This window comes from Syzygium oleosum, unplaced genomic scaffold (genome assembly GCF_021117445.2).
Source record: "Syzygium oleosum isolate NSW1041296 unplaced genomic scaffold, Sole_v2.1 Sole_v2.30, whole genome shotgun sequence".
Classification (NCBI taxonomy): domain Eukaryota; kingdom Viridiplantae; phylum Streptophyta; class Magnoliopsida; order Myrtales; family Myrtaceae; genus Syzygium; species Syzygium oleosum.
Window position 1 is genome coordinate 2,375,005 of NW_026607514.1, and position 13,623 is coordinate 2,388,627.

Consider the following 13,623-nt stretch of genomic DNA (forward strand, 5'->3'; position numbering starts at 1 on the left):
CCTTCGTCGACCATCACGTACGTTGTGATACGACGGTAGGCACGACCTTCCCGGGCGTCAATTACCGTAAGAAGTTCAGCTCGCATTTCCATGGGTTTCCGAATCGGGTCGGGGAGATGCCATGCTACGGACCTGAAAAAAGGAAAAACAACGGGAGTGAGTCGGGGAGACTTACTAAGTGAAAACTCTAATATCAAGCGAGGACGAGACAATCGCCGTTCATATAAGTCAGCTCTTACCATACCGGTATCGATGGCAAATCAATAGCAAAGTTCATGCTACGAAACAATAAAACAAACATTAAACATGATTGTCATATGTGAGCATCACTTGTCAAAGAAGAACAAGCTATAATCGACCAAGAAACCACGAAATGGGCCAAGCAAACCATGTTACAATGTATCGCAACTTCCTTTCTCGATATTAGGGAATTCCCTTACTCAATAAACCACTAGAACACAAGATACTAAAGTAAGAAAGTGGCTGGTGGCTTGGCTTGAGCATGGAACGAGCTTGAATTCGGGAAAAACGGGGCCTCGGGCGAGTCTCGGGTGTGACTTTCTAGTTGGCCGAACAAGCAAAGAGGAAGAACAAGGTTGGCTTGTGTGTGTTTGGGCGTGAAAAAGGAAGGCAAGAGGAGAAGAGAAGATGATGGCCGGTTCTTGTGGGGGAGCTTCTCACGTGAGGGCTTCTTGCTTTTTAAAGACAAACAAGCTTGGAAAAGAAGCCAAGCTTTAAGTGCATTAATGCACAAGAGCCAAAAGCAATGATGCATGGCAATTAAGAGCTTTCAATGTGATCTTATCCCTTGGCCCCCCCCTCTCTCTCTCTCTCTCTCTCTCTCTCTCTCTCTCTCTCTCTCTCGGTTCTTCCTTTCCCTTGGCCGAATGGCCTTCTCGGTTTCCTCTTTGGCTTGGCCGATTGTCCCCTGCTTGTGCCCCATAATTGGTGGCCATTGAGTCATCAAATGGCCTTTAATGCATGGCACCAGCTCAGCTTAGTCAGAAATTATGGAGGGGACACATAAGGGGATCCAATTATGAAAGCCTTAAATGGCATTAAGTGGCCTTAAATGAAGCCTTTGACCAAGTCAACCAATTGTCTTCTTTTCCTCTGCAAATTCTGAACCGTGTGGGAGCTCTAGAACATTCTGGTTCATTTCCAACTACTTGGGCCAATCGGTTTACACAAAATTGGCTAATTGATACTACAATCATAACCCCGCATCATACTTATTCGCCTTATTTTCTGAGGGTTATCCACGCTTGGTATACCCGTTCAACCCGAGGTTCGATGCGAGAATATCCTCAAAATTCACCTAACACAACCAAACCAAGGTCCAAGCAAAATAGAATAAGCCCAAGCCAACCGGGTGGCTGGGCACATGGCCAGGTCTGACTGGACGCGTGACCTGGCGCACTACCGGGCCACATGAGCACCCGACTGGGCTACACGAGCACAGGGCCGGGTACATGGCCGGGCCGCACGGGCATTGTGCCGGGCTGCACGGGCGACGTGCCGAGCACCATGCCGGCTGCACGTGCAACGTGCCGAGCACCATGCCGGCCACACAAATGACGTGCCGAGCACCACGCCTGGTCACACGAGCGAGGGATTGGTTCATGGCCAAACACAAACATTGGCTCATGAATGGCACAATGTACGGTTCATGGCCATATTTCTTAGGCACGGGACTAGATCGGAACTAGATCTTACGGGCACAACGCCTGGTACAAGGGTCAGGCACAATGACCGGCACACGATCGGGCACATAGCCGGTTTATGGCCTAGCTGACGGGCACGATGGCCGGTCACGTCCGGGCACACGGCCTGGCCGGCGCGGCTGGCACATGGCCTAGTCCGCGGCCAAGCCATTGGGCTCGTGGCCTGGCACATGGCTCGTCCATGGCCTACCTGACTTGGTACAATGATTCATGGCCAATTCGCGATCGGTCCACGTTCGAGTATCAACGACTCGTGGTCAACCCTCGATTGTCATGTGACCTTGTGGAATCTAGTACCCCGGAATTAACTCATGGTCATCCGTGACCGATACATGGCCGTGCGGTATCACCTGCGACCGACACATGCCGATACCGGACTGATCCACAGCTATCCCGGACCGTTCCACTACCGGCCCTTTTGGTCGAAGGGTCAATTCACAGTCATATTACTCTAATCATCTTACGAAATCAGGAAGTCATTCCACTGTCGATCCCTAGGCCAATTCATGGACAATCTTTCGATCGAACCATGATCAACCCTTAGTACACTCGTTCCGATCATATAGTTCGTTCCATTACCGACCGTCGGCTCAAGTTACCCGCTCATTCGATCACTTGCCCTCAGCTTCCTAGGCCCAAAATCGGGGATGTCATAGGTTTCATCACGGCCATTTAAGGCACGCCCGTACTCATACGGGGTTAATGGATTTTCATTATGTGATCACGCAAGCACCTTAACCACTCAAGCCAATTTCATTTCTCCTCATTTTACCAATGCAGACGTGGTTATGCTTATACATCAAAATACTGCAACTTTCATGCCTAAAAATGCAGTAATAAATTCACACGTGATCACATATACATAATTGAACCATCAAGCTTTGCATGCTTCCCTTTTTAAACATCATTGCCCTATTTAACTTATAAAATTTGATTTATAAACCCGACACCTCGAGGTTTACTATTTATATGTCCATAAAAACCCTTTTAAAAAATTAAATAGCAAGGTTTCACATAGGGCAATTATTTTTCAGGGCAAAGCAAGCATTAAACAGCATAAAAGAGGCATAATTCAACACTTAACTCAAGCAGAAAACACCCATATAAAATCCACCTATCACCCTAATTGCGATAACTTATCGTCTAAATATTGATAACTTATTGCCTCTTGATGATAGCTTATCATTAAATTAATCGATAGCTTATCACCTAATCGGTGATAGCTTTTCAGTCAAATAACGATAGCTTATCATTCCTCCGACGATAGCTTATCATCATTTCCTTGATAGACTATCGCCTATTTGGTGATAACTTATTGCCTATTTGGTGATAACTTATCACAAAAACTTCGATAGCTTATCGTCTAATTTTTCGATAACTTATCGCTAGTTGATAACCTATCAACCAATTAATCACCATTAATCACTAATCACCTAATTAACTTAATATAAACTAATCCTAATCAAGTTTAACGTACTAATCAAGGGATTAAAGCGTTAACTCATCCGCAAACAATTTCGACGACACGGATGCAATGGCGGCGGCGAGGGCTACGTGTAGCTTGGTCCGGAATGGCACGAGGTGGCGGCACGAAAAATGGGTCTCACGAGCGGCTGCTGGACAGCTACAAAGGCGACTCGGCGAGGGGTGAGGCACGGCTCACAGCGGTTCGGCGTGAGGCGAACGGCGGCACACGGCTAGGCGCGGCTCAGGGGTGGCAAGGGCGCATGATGGTCGCGGCGGTACAAGAGAAAACAAGAGGAAAAAGGGAGAGGGAGGGGGCGATGGAAAGGGGAGCCGAACAAGGGGTGAGAGAGAGAGAGAGAGAGAGAGAGAGAGAGAGAGAGAATGAGCAAGCCAAAAGTGATAGAATGAGGAAGAGAGGGAAAGTGTCTTGCAAGATACACTCAAAGATGGATGGCCAAGATCAATTCTTGCCCAACAAGCCAAGATCAATGGCTAGGATTGAATTTTGCAAAGCAAGCCAATGATGGCTTCCAGAAGACTTAGGGGCAAAAAGATAATTTCAGCCCTTAACACTATTCACGGCACTATTCATGACACTATTCACATGGGCTTGGGCTTGGGCCAACAAACTTGGGCTTAAACGGGCCCAATTTGAAGAGAAATGGGCTTGAAAAGGTTAATGGGCTTTCCTTGAGCACTTCACATGGGCTTGGGCTTGCCCCGGGTTAGTCGGGGTCTACCTCAACTAACCCGGAAAGGAAAGTCTTTGAACTATCCTTAATCAAAAACCTATAACCGGACCAAGGCTCGTGGCTAAACTTCAATGGGAAGTACTCCTAATAGGGCCTATTCGAGTTAGGCGGCCTCTTGGGTGTCACTAGCGTGACTTATGGTTGATTCGTCAATCAATCCATATTCGAGTCTCGTCGATCCATGGATCATTCTTGGTTGTCATGTAATCGTGCAGAAATGACTTATTTACCCGGGGCACGTGGTCTTATGAAATTAGCTTAGGATCGTTCGGGTTTAGTATAATGATCATGCGGAATCACCCGCAATCCGACAATATATACATCTGTCGAATCGATTCCTAACCTTTCACTGATTGACCCGTGACGTTATAAGATCGTCCCGCATCAATCCTTATGGTCGAGCTATTTTCCATGGTCGAGTACTCTAGTCGAGCGCATTTCCCAACCCTCAATTGTCCTTCCTATTCTAATAGTTGACCCATGTACGATTCTTGAATCGACTCATGTTCTAACCCTGCTATTAATGTGCATTGACAGTTTAAGCCACTTCTCTTGCCGAAACAGGGTCCGAATCGAGGATGTCACTCCACATATATTAGTGTGTATAATTTTAAGAAGCTTTACGCTTCTTGTGACACATTTCTTAGTGTGTTTTGTTTATTTACCTTTAATACAATCAATATACACTCCAAGATCTGTAAAATCAAAATTCGAAATAATTTCATTCTTTACTAATCTTTGCATTCTTTCTTGGATACACTACAAAAAAACAAGGGATTAGCGACGAATTTTGCGACGAAAAATTTGGCAAAATCCGTCGCAAATCGAATTTGCAACGAAATTAGCGACTGAAAAAATTCCGTCGCTAATAGGTCGTCGCAAATTTTTGCGACGGAAAATTTCAATTTCCGTCGCAAAAAATTCGTCGCAAATTAGCCACGAACTTTATCCGTCGCAAAATTCGTCGCAAATAATTCGTCGCAAAAATTTTCCGTCACAAAAATTGCGACGGAGGGCATTTTCAATCCGTCGCAGATTTATTTTTCCGTTGCAAATTTGCGACGGATTTATTTTCCTGCGACGGATTTATTTTTCCGTTGCAAAATTCGTCGCTAATTTGCCACGAACTGTATTCGTGGCAAAATTCGTCGCTAATTTGGCACGAATTTTTTTTTGTTTGTAATTTGCGACGAACTTACTCATGGCAAAATTCGTCGCAAATTTGTCACGAAAAATTTTGACTTTTGCCATGAACATTATTCATGAACAAATTTAGCAATGATTTTTTATTAATTCTTTAGCGACGAACTCTGTGACGAATATCGTTTAGGGACGAAATTAGCGACGAAATTTTATTTTTGTAACGAACTTTTATAATTAGTGATCGTACGATAAAATCATTTATTTTATTTTTCGATTTTAAACTTAATTAAAAGCAAAATTAATTTCTGAAATTTATATTTAACATTGATTAAGCACTTAATAACATCAAAATATTATAATAATATGAAAATGAAATACATTCATCTACATTTTCCACAAGAATGACAGAAATATTTTTCTTTATAGTACACATAATGAGAGAATAAATAATCTTGCATAATAAATAATCTTGCACAATAAACAATGACGACAGAAATGAATCAAAAAAGAATATCCGGCTTTTAGCGACAATCTCCATCATATAAATACTGAACAAAACTAAAGACACGGTCCATGTGAGATGCTCACTTCCTTTGCTCTGTGAAGTTCATGTATTGATCAAGTGCTTTCTTGTTTACATGACTAAACTATCGGAGCTGCTCGTTGCATCTGTGAAGCATCTTCTGCAACTCTTTGATGCTCCTCCGTCTATACCTATAATCTCAAACATATAAAATGAGGTATGATGAGCTTCAATAGTGGAAACCAAATTAAAATTCAGTAGCAAAGGGAACATACGCCTCAAAAGCATTTTCAAAGTCAAAACATTTTCACAGTTAGACAAGGGAACATACGTCTCAAAAGCATCAGAAGATAACGGGCCCAAGTTCCTTATCTTTTTTTAGTACTCATCTTTTTAGCTATAAGAGTACTCCTCCGGCTAAAGAGTTGTTCAAGTTCTTTAGTTTCATCCTGAAGTGTTTTCTCATAGGTGTCCTCCAAAGCCTGCATTCGAGCAATCATTTGAGAAGAAACCAAAGAGTTGAATACCAACATTTAGTCCACACTGAAAAAATTAAATAGTACCTTCAACTTTGCCATCTCATCTTTGATCTTTTTGATTTGCTTATTTGTTTCCTCTGTACTTCTATTAATTCCTGATAATTTTTGTTTCAATCAAAAGCGCGAACAAAATCTAAAGCTTCAAGACAACAATATTCCGATCAATCCAAAATTTCCACCTTCTAATCGCTGGGTTGCATCAATGACCAATGATTTAGTATCTTTTAGCTCCTGCCACTTTGATTCCGCTTCATTTTCATGCAAATCAGTCTCTGATGAGGATATAATAGCCTCATACTCTTGCTTCTGCCTCTTGAGATTAGTTGCAAGGTTAATCTCAAGCTCTGCTTTTCTTGTTTCCATCTGCAAACAAACAAAAGTGATGACCAATATGCACAAAAACAGCACAACTGTACTCTGGCAAGGTTCTCATTGCCAACCTCAATGCGAATATCAACAATACATAGAACCATATCCTACCTTTTCAGCAGTTATAGGCTTTGTCAACTGGCGATTGCGTTCTTGTTCTGAAGTGACAAGCAAGAGAATGAGCATCTATCCAAAGAAAGCTTCAAAAAAATTAACACATGAAGCACTACCTTCTGCAAGTGAAGTCTGAGTGTTCTTGAGCATCTATCCAACGATAGCTTTGTCCTCTCCATTTTCTTCCTTTCCCCCAAAAAAAAAAAAAAAAGGAAGAACACCCAAGAAAGAACTCACGCCGATTTGAGCCTCGCCTCGCTATTTGCAACAGCATAAAAAAAGTCCAAAATTGCACGTCTATTCGCAAATTGGAGAACTAGGTCATTCATCAAACACTTGCAAAGCACCCTATCCTAACCCATTTACCCTATAAACTCACAAACATCATCTCCATTTCTCGATGAAGACTATACCCAATTCCATTACTTACAGGATGTGGTAAGTCAGTTACTTTATCACTCTCATTTCGTATGGGATGGTCAAGTCCAACAGCCCCACAAAACTGCGCAGACATTATGATGTAAAGAGAGAAATTAAATCATAATCAACAAAGACAACCCTCTTCAGGCTGAACAGATCAAAGCACCAACGTCTTACAGAAAACTCTGATCCTGAAAGTAAATAGCCAGTAAAAAAGATAAAGCATACCTCTCCCTTCCAAGAAATGCCATACAAGGATCCGTCAAAGAGTCCAAGCAGCATATGCCTGTTACCACTTACAATATTGCTCCTGAGGAAGAGACATAAGCTCGGTAAACATTCATCAAACATGCCCATTAGGTTTCTAGACTGCTTTGTTCATTTAATATTTTTTATTTTAAATGAGCAAAACCAATATACTTACAAGATGTTATGTGATTTTTGTACAACTTAACTGAGTTTAGGGAATAATAAAGACAATGGCGTGCCCACAGTCCACTAAGGCACAAGTTTAGATTTCCAGCATATACACAAATACATTAGCGTAATACTCACATAGATAAATTCATGTCTCCAAAGGGAACCTGCTCGCTGAGGAGAAGAGAAATAGTCGCAAAATACAAACTAGATGGTTGCTTCCCTCCAATCTGTACTCTTTTCTCAGAAAAGTGAACCTTAAATAAATGAAGATAGAGTGAAGTCGTCTGCAAAAAATATGAAAACACGTCATAAGAAGCAACCAGGTGCCCTCGAGGGGATAATATAAGAAGCAACTGGTAGTTTATTTTACTAGTCAGAGCAAGACCAAAGAAGGAGGAAAGAATGCTCGCATTCACTAACAATAGGCACAATTGACAAGCATCACCTCTCTAGCTTCTATTAGAGATAATTATCTAAATGGTCATACCGATACCCCCTTGGCCAAAATTAAGTAGTTACAAAGATCAGTCCGAAGAATGACAGTAGTCAACCGACACGCAGAATTTCTAAGTGGAACAGCCAAAGAAGAGATCTACAGCAGGGCACCCAGCTCTCATTTTGAGCACCATCCTTTGCGGATGTATTGTAGTCAAGGTAAATTTTGTACACGAGTACATCCCAAAAAATGAACTTATACCAATCCATAGTTATAGGCCGACCAGATATGAATCAAGAACGGCAATGCAAATGCAAAATCAATTGCAATTGCCCGACTCACAAATCGACCGGATCATATCATGTTTCATCAATTTGGTATCCATAAAAACATCTCGAACTCACCACAACGGCAATCAATTTGGTATCAGGTCTCCACACGGCCTGCGAATTCTCCCCCTCCCTCCGCAACGAATCCGCATCCCTCTTGTACTTCCCCAACCTCACCCTATGCTGATCACACGAAACCAAAGACAACATCAAGAACAGTCACTGTACGAAACCAATGACGACCGCGGGAGCGAGCTCGTTTCGTACCTGGGAAGAGCTCCAGAGCTCGAGGTGAGACGGGGAGACGAACTCTGTTCGGCTGGGAGATCGTGGGGCCCTCGGTGACGGAGCACCGGATCCCGGCGGGGCGCGCGGGAGGGCATGTGGGCGTGGAACGGGCAGATGGCGACGGAGGAGGAGGCAACGGCGGTGGCGTTGAGGGTGGCCATCATGGCTGGCGGGAGGGAGGAGGGAGCGACGGAGAGGTGTTTGGCGGAGGGGGGGTGGTTCTGAGGAATAGCAGAGAGAGAGAGCAAAACTGGGGTGAGGGCGGGCAGACTTGAGAGATTGGCGGGGGACTAAATTCATAGTTCCGTCGCAAAATTCGTCGCAAATTTGCGACAGATTTATTTTTCCGTCGCAAATTTGCGACGGATTTTGTTTTTCCGTCTTAAATTTGCGACGGATTTTTTTTCTGTCGCAATTTTTTTTTCCGTCGCAAATTTGCGACGGATTTTTTTTTTCCGTCGCAAATTTGCGACGGATTTTTTTTCCGTCGCGAATTAGCGACGGATTTATTTTCCGTCGATAATTTGCGACAAATTTTTATTTCGTGGCAAATTCCGTCGCAAATTTCGTCGTAAATTAGCGACGAAAAATTCCCCGTCGCAAATTTCCATGGCAAAATTCATGTTTTTTTGTAGTGATATGTGACTCAAACATTTATTCCACAAGTAAACAGAATTCTCATCAACGAAACTACGTTTAGTGCCAACATTGCAATGCAAGTCATCAAAGTCTCAACAAAAGCATTATCATGTTTAAACTTGTAGAGACCATCACATAAAATTCTAGTTCCAATAAGATTATTATTCTTAAATAATATGAAAGATCCAGAACCAAACTTAAAAGAAAATCTTGCTATATCATGTTTTGGTAAAGAAACTAAATTGCGGGAAAATGTAGGTACATAAAGGATTCCAAACAACTCCATAGGCACGCCAAAATGCAGAGAAGGGCGGTTCATGGTCGAGGGTCTGAAATGGTTATATTGCAACAATGAGATAAAATCTCAATAAGCAACTACCTAAGCCTCGCTTAGGCTAACACGTACCTCCGGACAGCCCTAACATGCAATTCTAGCATTCAACGTGCCATAAACAATCACAAGCATCCTTACCTCGCCTTGGCACATACACAATGCCCTGCACGTTAGTATACCGCCATAACATGGCCAATTGCTCATCAAACAAGCACATTTCAATTCATGGCATAATCATAAGAAACATACTCAATAATCCGGATTTTGAGCATTCATCAATGCATAGCATACGTTCGCATTTATCCAGATTATTAATGACCCCTCGGGCCACCGAACTCCCGCCGGTCTTCTAGCGTAACCAGGCATCGTCCCGCTACGTCGGCAACGGTAACGTCGGGGATCGAACCCCCCCGGCAAGCCGGGTACCCGACTGCATTCCACTTAGGAGCATCGATTCGGCCTCCACCGCGATCGGCAACGACTAGAACCCCCGCCTAGCCGGCATCCGAACTCCCGTCGGGCATCGTCTAGAACTCCCGCCTAGACGGAACGTGTCGTGATCACATACACACACATCTCAGCAATCAATATTGATTCTTATCTTTGTAAATTAGTCCAATGTCAACTAAATCCACCAAAATGTCATGGTAACACTGATTAGTTCCCGAGAGAGAGAAAAACCGAGTATGTACAAAATCGGAGCCAAACTGGGCTGTTGCGCAGTGACCGAAATCCTTTTTAAATAAATAATAAATCAACTCCAAAAATTCTAAATTTTCGATATGTTGTATAAAATATCTTGATAAACATTTTCTGTGAAGAACTCGAAATCCATTTCCAACTTTAAACACCTCTTTTTGTCACTTGAAGTCAGACGAAATTCAACCCGTCCGGTCAGGTCGCCTGACCATCAAAATGCATCTCATTCAGTACACAAATCACTTTGGAAAGCCTTGAAATTTTTATATGCCATAGAAAAAAGTGTTATTAACAATTTTTATGAAGGAAGTTTGTTGAAACAAGGCCTGGAAAATTTTATAAAAATTCGGAAAGACAAGAAGGTCGGGTGAACAGTAAATCTGGCAGACTGAATACGGTCCAAAAATGAACTTACGAATGACCCTAAATGATCTCCAACAATTCTAGATTTAATTTATGTTATACTACAAGATGTCATGAGCAACTTTTATGAAGAACACTTTCTCAAATTCGGCACAAAAATCACAGAAAAAATAGAAAAATCCAGCGACGCAGCAGCAACCTTACCGGAAATCAACCAACAAGCACCACCAAGCAAACCAAGCACAACCAGCCACTAAACCAATTATCCACAGCCCTAATCCACCCCTAAACATGTCCATTAGTAACCCATTACCCTAACCAAGGCTTAGGGAACACTTACTAGAAACCTAAGCAAAGCCAAGCCAAAGGAGCAGCCAACAGCCCCGGCAAACAGCAGCTGTTCCGGCGTCCTCGGTGGCAAACAGCGGACCACGGCGGTTCACGGCTAAGGGACGGTGAGGTGGTGATGGCTGGGGCGGAGCGGCTCTCGACGGTGGCTGGTTCTAGCGGGATGGGCAGCGAAAATGGAGAAGCTAGCGAGAAACAGAAGCAGAAACAAAGCAGCAAGCCACAAAGCAGAAGAAGAATGGGAAGAAGAAGCAATGAAGCAGCAACAGGTCAGCAGCACGTGAAGCAGCAAGGGCAGAAGCAACAGAAGTGGAAAAAGAAGAAGAAAATGGAGAAGAGAAGTCAATCAGCAGGGAAGTCCATCATGGGCAGCAGCATGGGGATGTCAGCAATGAAGCAGAAGTAGCAGGGAGGGAAGCAGCAGGCGTGGATGTGAAGGAAGAGAGGAAGTCAGCGGGAAAGAAGGGTCAGCCGGCGTGGGGCAGCAGCAAAGTCAGCAGCAGAAGTAATCATGCAGAGGAAGAAACAGCACGTGAGGGCAGAAGTAACGTGAGGGTGCAAAGGAAATCAGTGGGGAAAGAGGAGGGAGTCAGCGGGAAGGATAGGTCAGCGGCGTGGGGGAGGAAAAGCAGCGTCGTGGGGGTTCGGCGGGGGAGGAGGAGAGAGAGTGTTCAACATAATCTCAACCAATAATTTGTCCACATTTTCCCCTTTTCCGGAATTCCGATCGACCCGACGATTGGCCACGTTTAATGAGACGTCGTCCAACAAATTAGTCGTGGAAATTTTGAAACTTCAATACCCGATTCGGATTCTAATTAATTGCCAAATTCAATCGAACGCTGCTTTAGTGTATCTCAAATTAACGGGTGACTTTTAGGAATTTACGCGTATCGACTCGTGGCCGATTTGATAACGAGCCACATCTAAGTTTACTCGAGCCGTGGCGACCTCGGTTGTCATGTAATTGTGAGAGTCAATCACTAGTTCCGAATGACGCGATCGTTCGGATTAGGTTTAGGATAATTCGAAATTCATACAATGGCCAAGCGGAATCACCCGTGATCCAATTGCACGATATTTGCGAATCGTTCTGTAACCATCCTTGGATCGGCCTTTAATGGCCCAAAATATTCTCTCGCCAGTCCTTATGGTCGAAGTGTCAATCCATGGCCAAGTTTTTAGGTCTACGTACTTGATTCCTAACTAGTCATTCCCTAATGGTTAGTCTACTCGAGAGTGATCAATTTCTGAGTGAGATTTAACTGAAAGCGCATATCGAAATTCAGAATGTCACAATAAGTGTAAATTTAATAGTCGATCATGATTCATGAGTTTAATACCGGTTTTTAACGAAATGGCACAACCGGCTTGATCGGTTTCGACCGCAAATTGAACCGGACCGTAGATCAGGCCGATACCTTATTGAATCGACCAGTTTAGTTCGGTATTTGAAACACTATTCGAAATCCGACCCATATTTAAGTGATTGCTTCACGGTATAAATGTGCACTAAGTTTCGAACGGAGTATCTTACTATGCTTAGATGGTTTATGGTAGTTTTTGAAAGATGGTAATAAATTATTAGATTTGCAAGCTATTTATCCTTTTTTTGGCACATCCCACGTCCGACAAGTATTTGGTTTTAACATGTAACTAATTACTCGTCTCAATAATAAGAGATGTGGATGTGTACCCAAAAAAAAATATATTACACAGGCAGCTATGCAAAATCTGACGGTGGTAATATTGGTGATTTGATTACTACAACTTTTTTCCTTTTTTCCCAAAAAAATAAAATAGAGAGAAAATGACCTTCCCCTCATTCCTGGTTGACCATTGGGCTGGGCCCATAGTGGGATTCTTTTAATTTAACATAAACCATGAATTGCTTCTTTTATTCTGTGGGCCTCTCGCAAGATCCGCTACAAAGTCCGAAAAGGGCTTGTCCTTGTCACAGGAGAGAGAGAAATGATACCAATTCTGATAACCCCTAATTGAGGCATGACAATGAGTATGTAATTTATGGGACATGAATATGATTTCCAGGTGGTTCATGAGCTTTCATATAACCGAGCCTCTATTTTCATACCCTGAATTACAGAAAAAAGATTAATATGATTCAGTGAAATTTCACATAAGTAAGTTTTAGTTTTGCTTCACTTAGAATGTTCATATCAATCATTTAGATACTAAAGAACATTTGTATCATCCTACATTGTTCGTGTCACGTTTTGACCACAGAATTCTGTGATCATTTAAATACTTACCGTACAAAAGTAAAATGATAGTAACGAATGTATTGATATAGTCTTTTGATCTTGCAAACAGGGAATTTATGTTTTGGCCGAATGAAATCTCCGAAACGCTTTTCATATTCTTTTTATGACTTTTCACTGTTCTGTCATCGATAATTGCGATAATACCAATAGTCGCATTAGCAATAGAATCAATATATTCGGTTTAATGGATGGTTTAATGCTTAGAATTAACATGTCATGGTCTTAGTCAAGATGTAAAGTCAAGTCTTCCCAAAAGGAAAATACGGAAGCTTGGAGATCAAACTCATTGAGTGAAGAAGCTATTTCCACGTAAAAACGCTTTATTGAGATGAAAGATATTTCATGTTCCATAAATCATATAGGGACCTACATAATTAAAGGCTCAGATGATATCAATCACATAATTTGACAGACCATGCAATAAACTTCTCGAG

The 13,623-nt window shown here is 42.5% G+C and overlaps 2 protein-coding genes across 3 annotated transcripts; both read right to left on the reverse strand.

Annotated features, from left to right (window-relative positions):
• Nucleotides 1-5,521: 5,521 nt before the first annotated feature.
• On the reverse strand, nucleotides 5,522-6,880 carry LOC130135297 (structural maintenance of chromosomes protein 3-like). 2 transcript variants are annotated; one of them, XM_056304081.1, is made up of 5 exons: nucleotides 6,748-6,880; nucleotides 6,629-6,675; nucleotides 6,328-6,511; nucleotides 6,173-6,243; nucleotides 5,522-5,800 (listed from the first exon to the last, which is right to left on the reverse strand). In XM_056304081.1, exons 1-5 carry the CDS (start codon nucleotides 6,779-6,781, stop codon nucleotides 5,795-5,797), a joined length of 342 nt encoding a protein of 113 aa, XP_056160056.1. In that variant the 5' UTR covers nucleotides 6,782-6,880; the 3' UTR covers nucleotides 5,522-5,794. The 2 variants fall into 2 exon arrangements, with proteins under 2 accessions (XP_056160056.1, XP_056160055.1); XM_056304080.1 differs by having other exon boundaries at nucleotides 5,522-6,091.
• Nucleotides 6,881-7,059: 179 nt separating this feature from the next.
• LOC115677539 (uncharacterized) lies at nucleotides 7,060-8,824 on the reverse strand. The gene is made up of 4 exons (XM_056303982.1): nucleotides 8,504-8,824; nucleotides 8,312-8,419; nucleotides 7,607-7,755; nucleotides 7,060-7,361 (listed from the first exon to the last, which is right to left on the reverse strand). The coding sequence occupies exons 1-4, from the start codon at nucleotides 8,822-8,824 to the stop codon at nucleotides 7,145-7,147; spliced, it is 795 nt and encodes a 264-aa protein (XP_056159957.1). The 3' UTR covers nucleotides 7,060-7,144.
• Nucleotides 8,825-13,623: the final 4,799 nt, after the last annotated feature.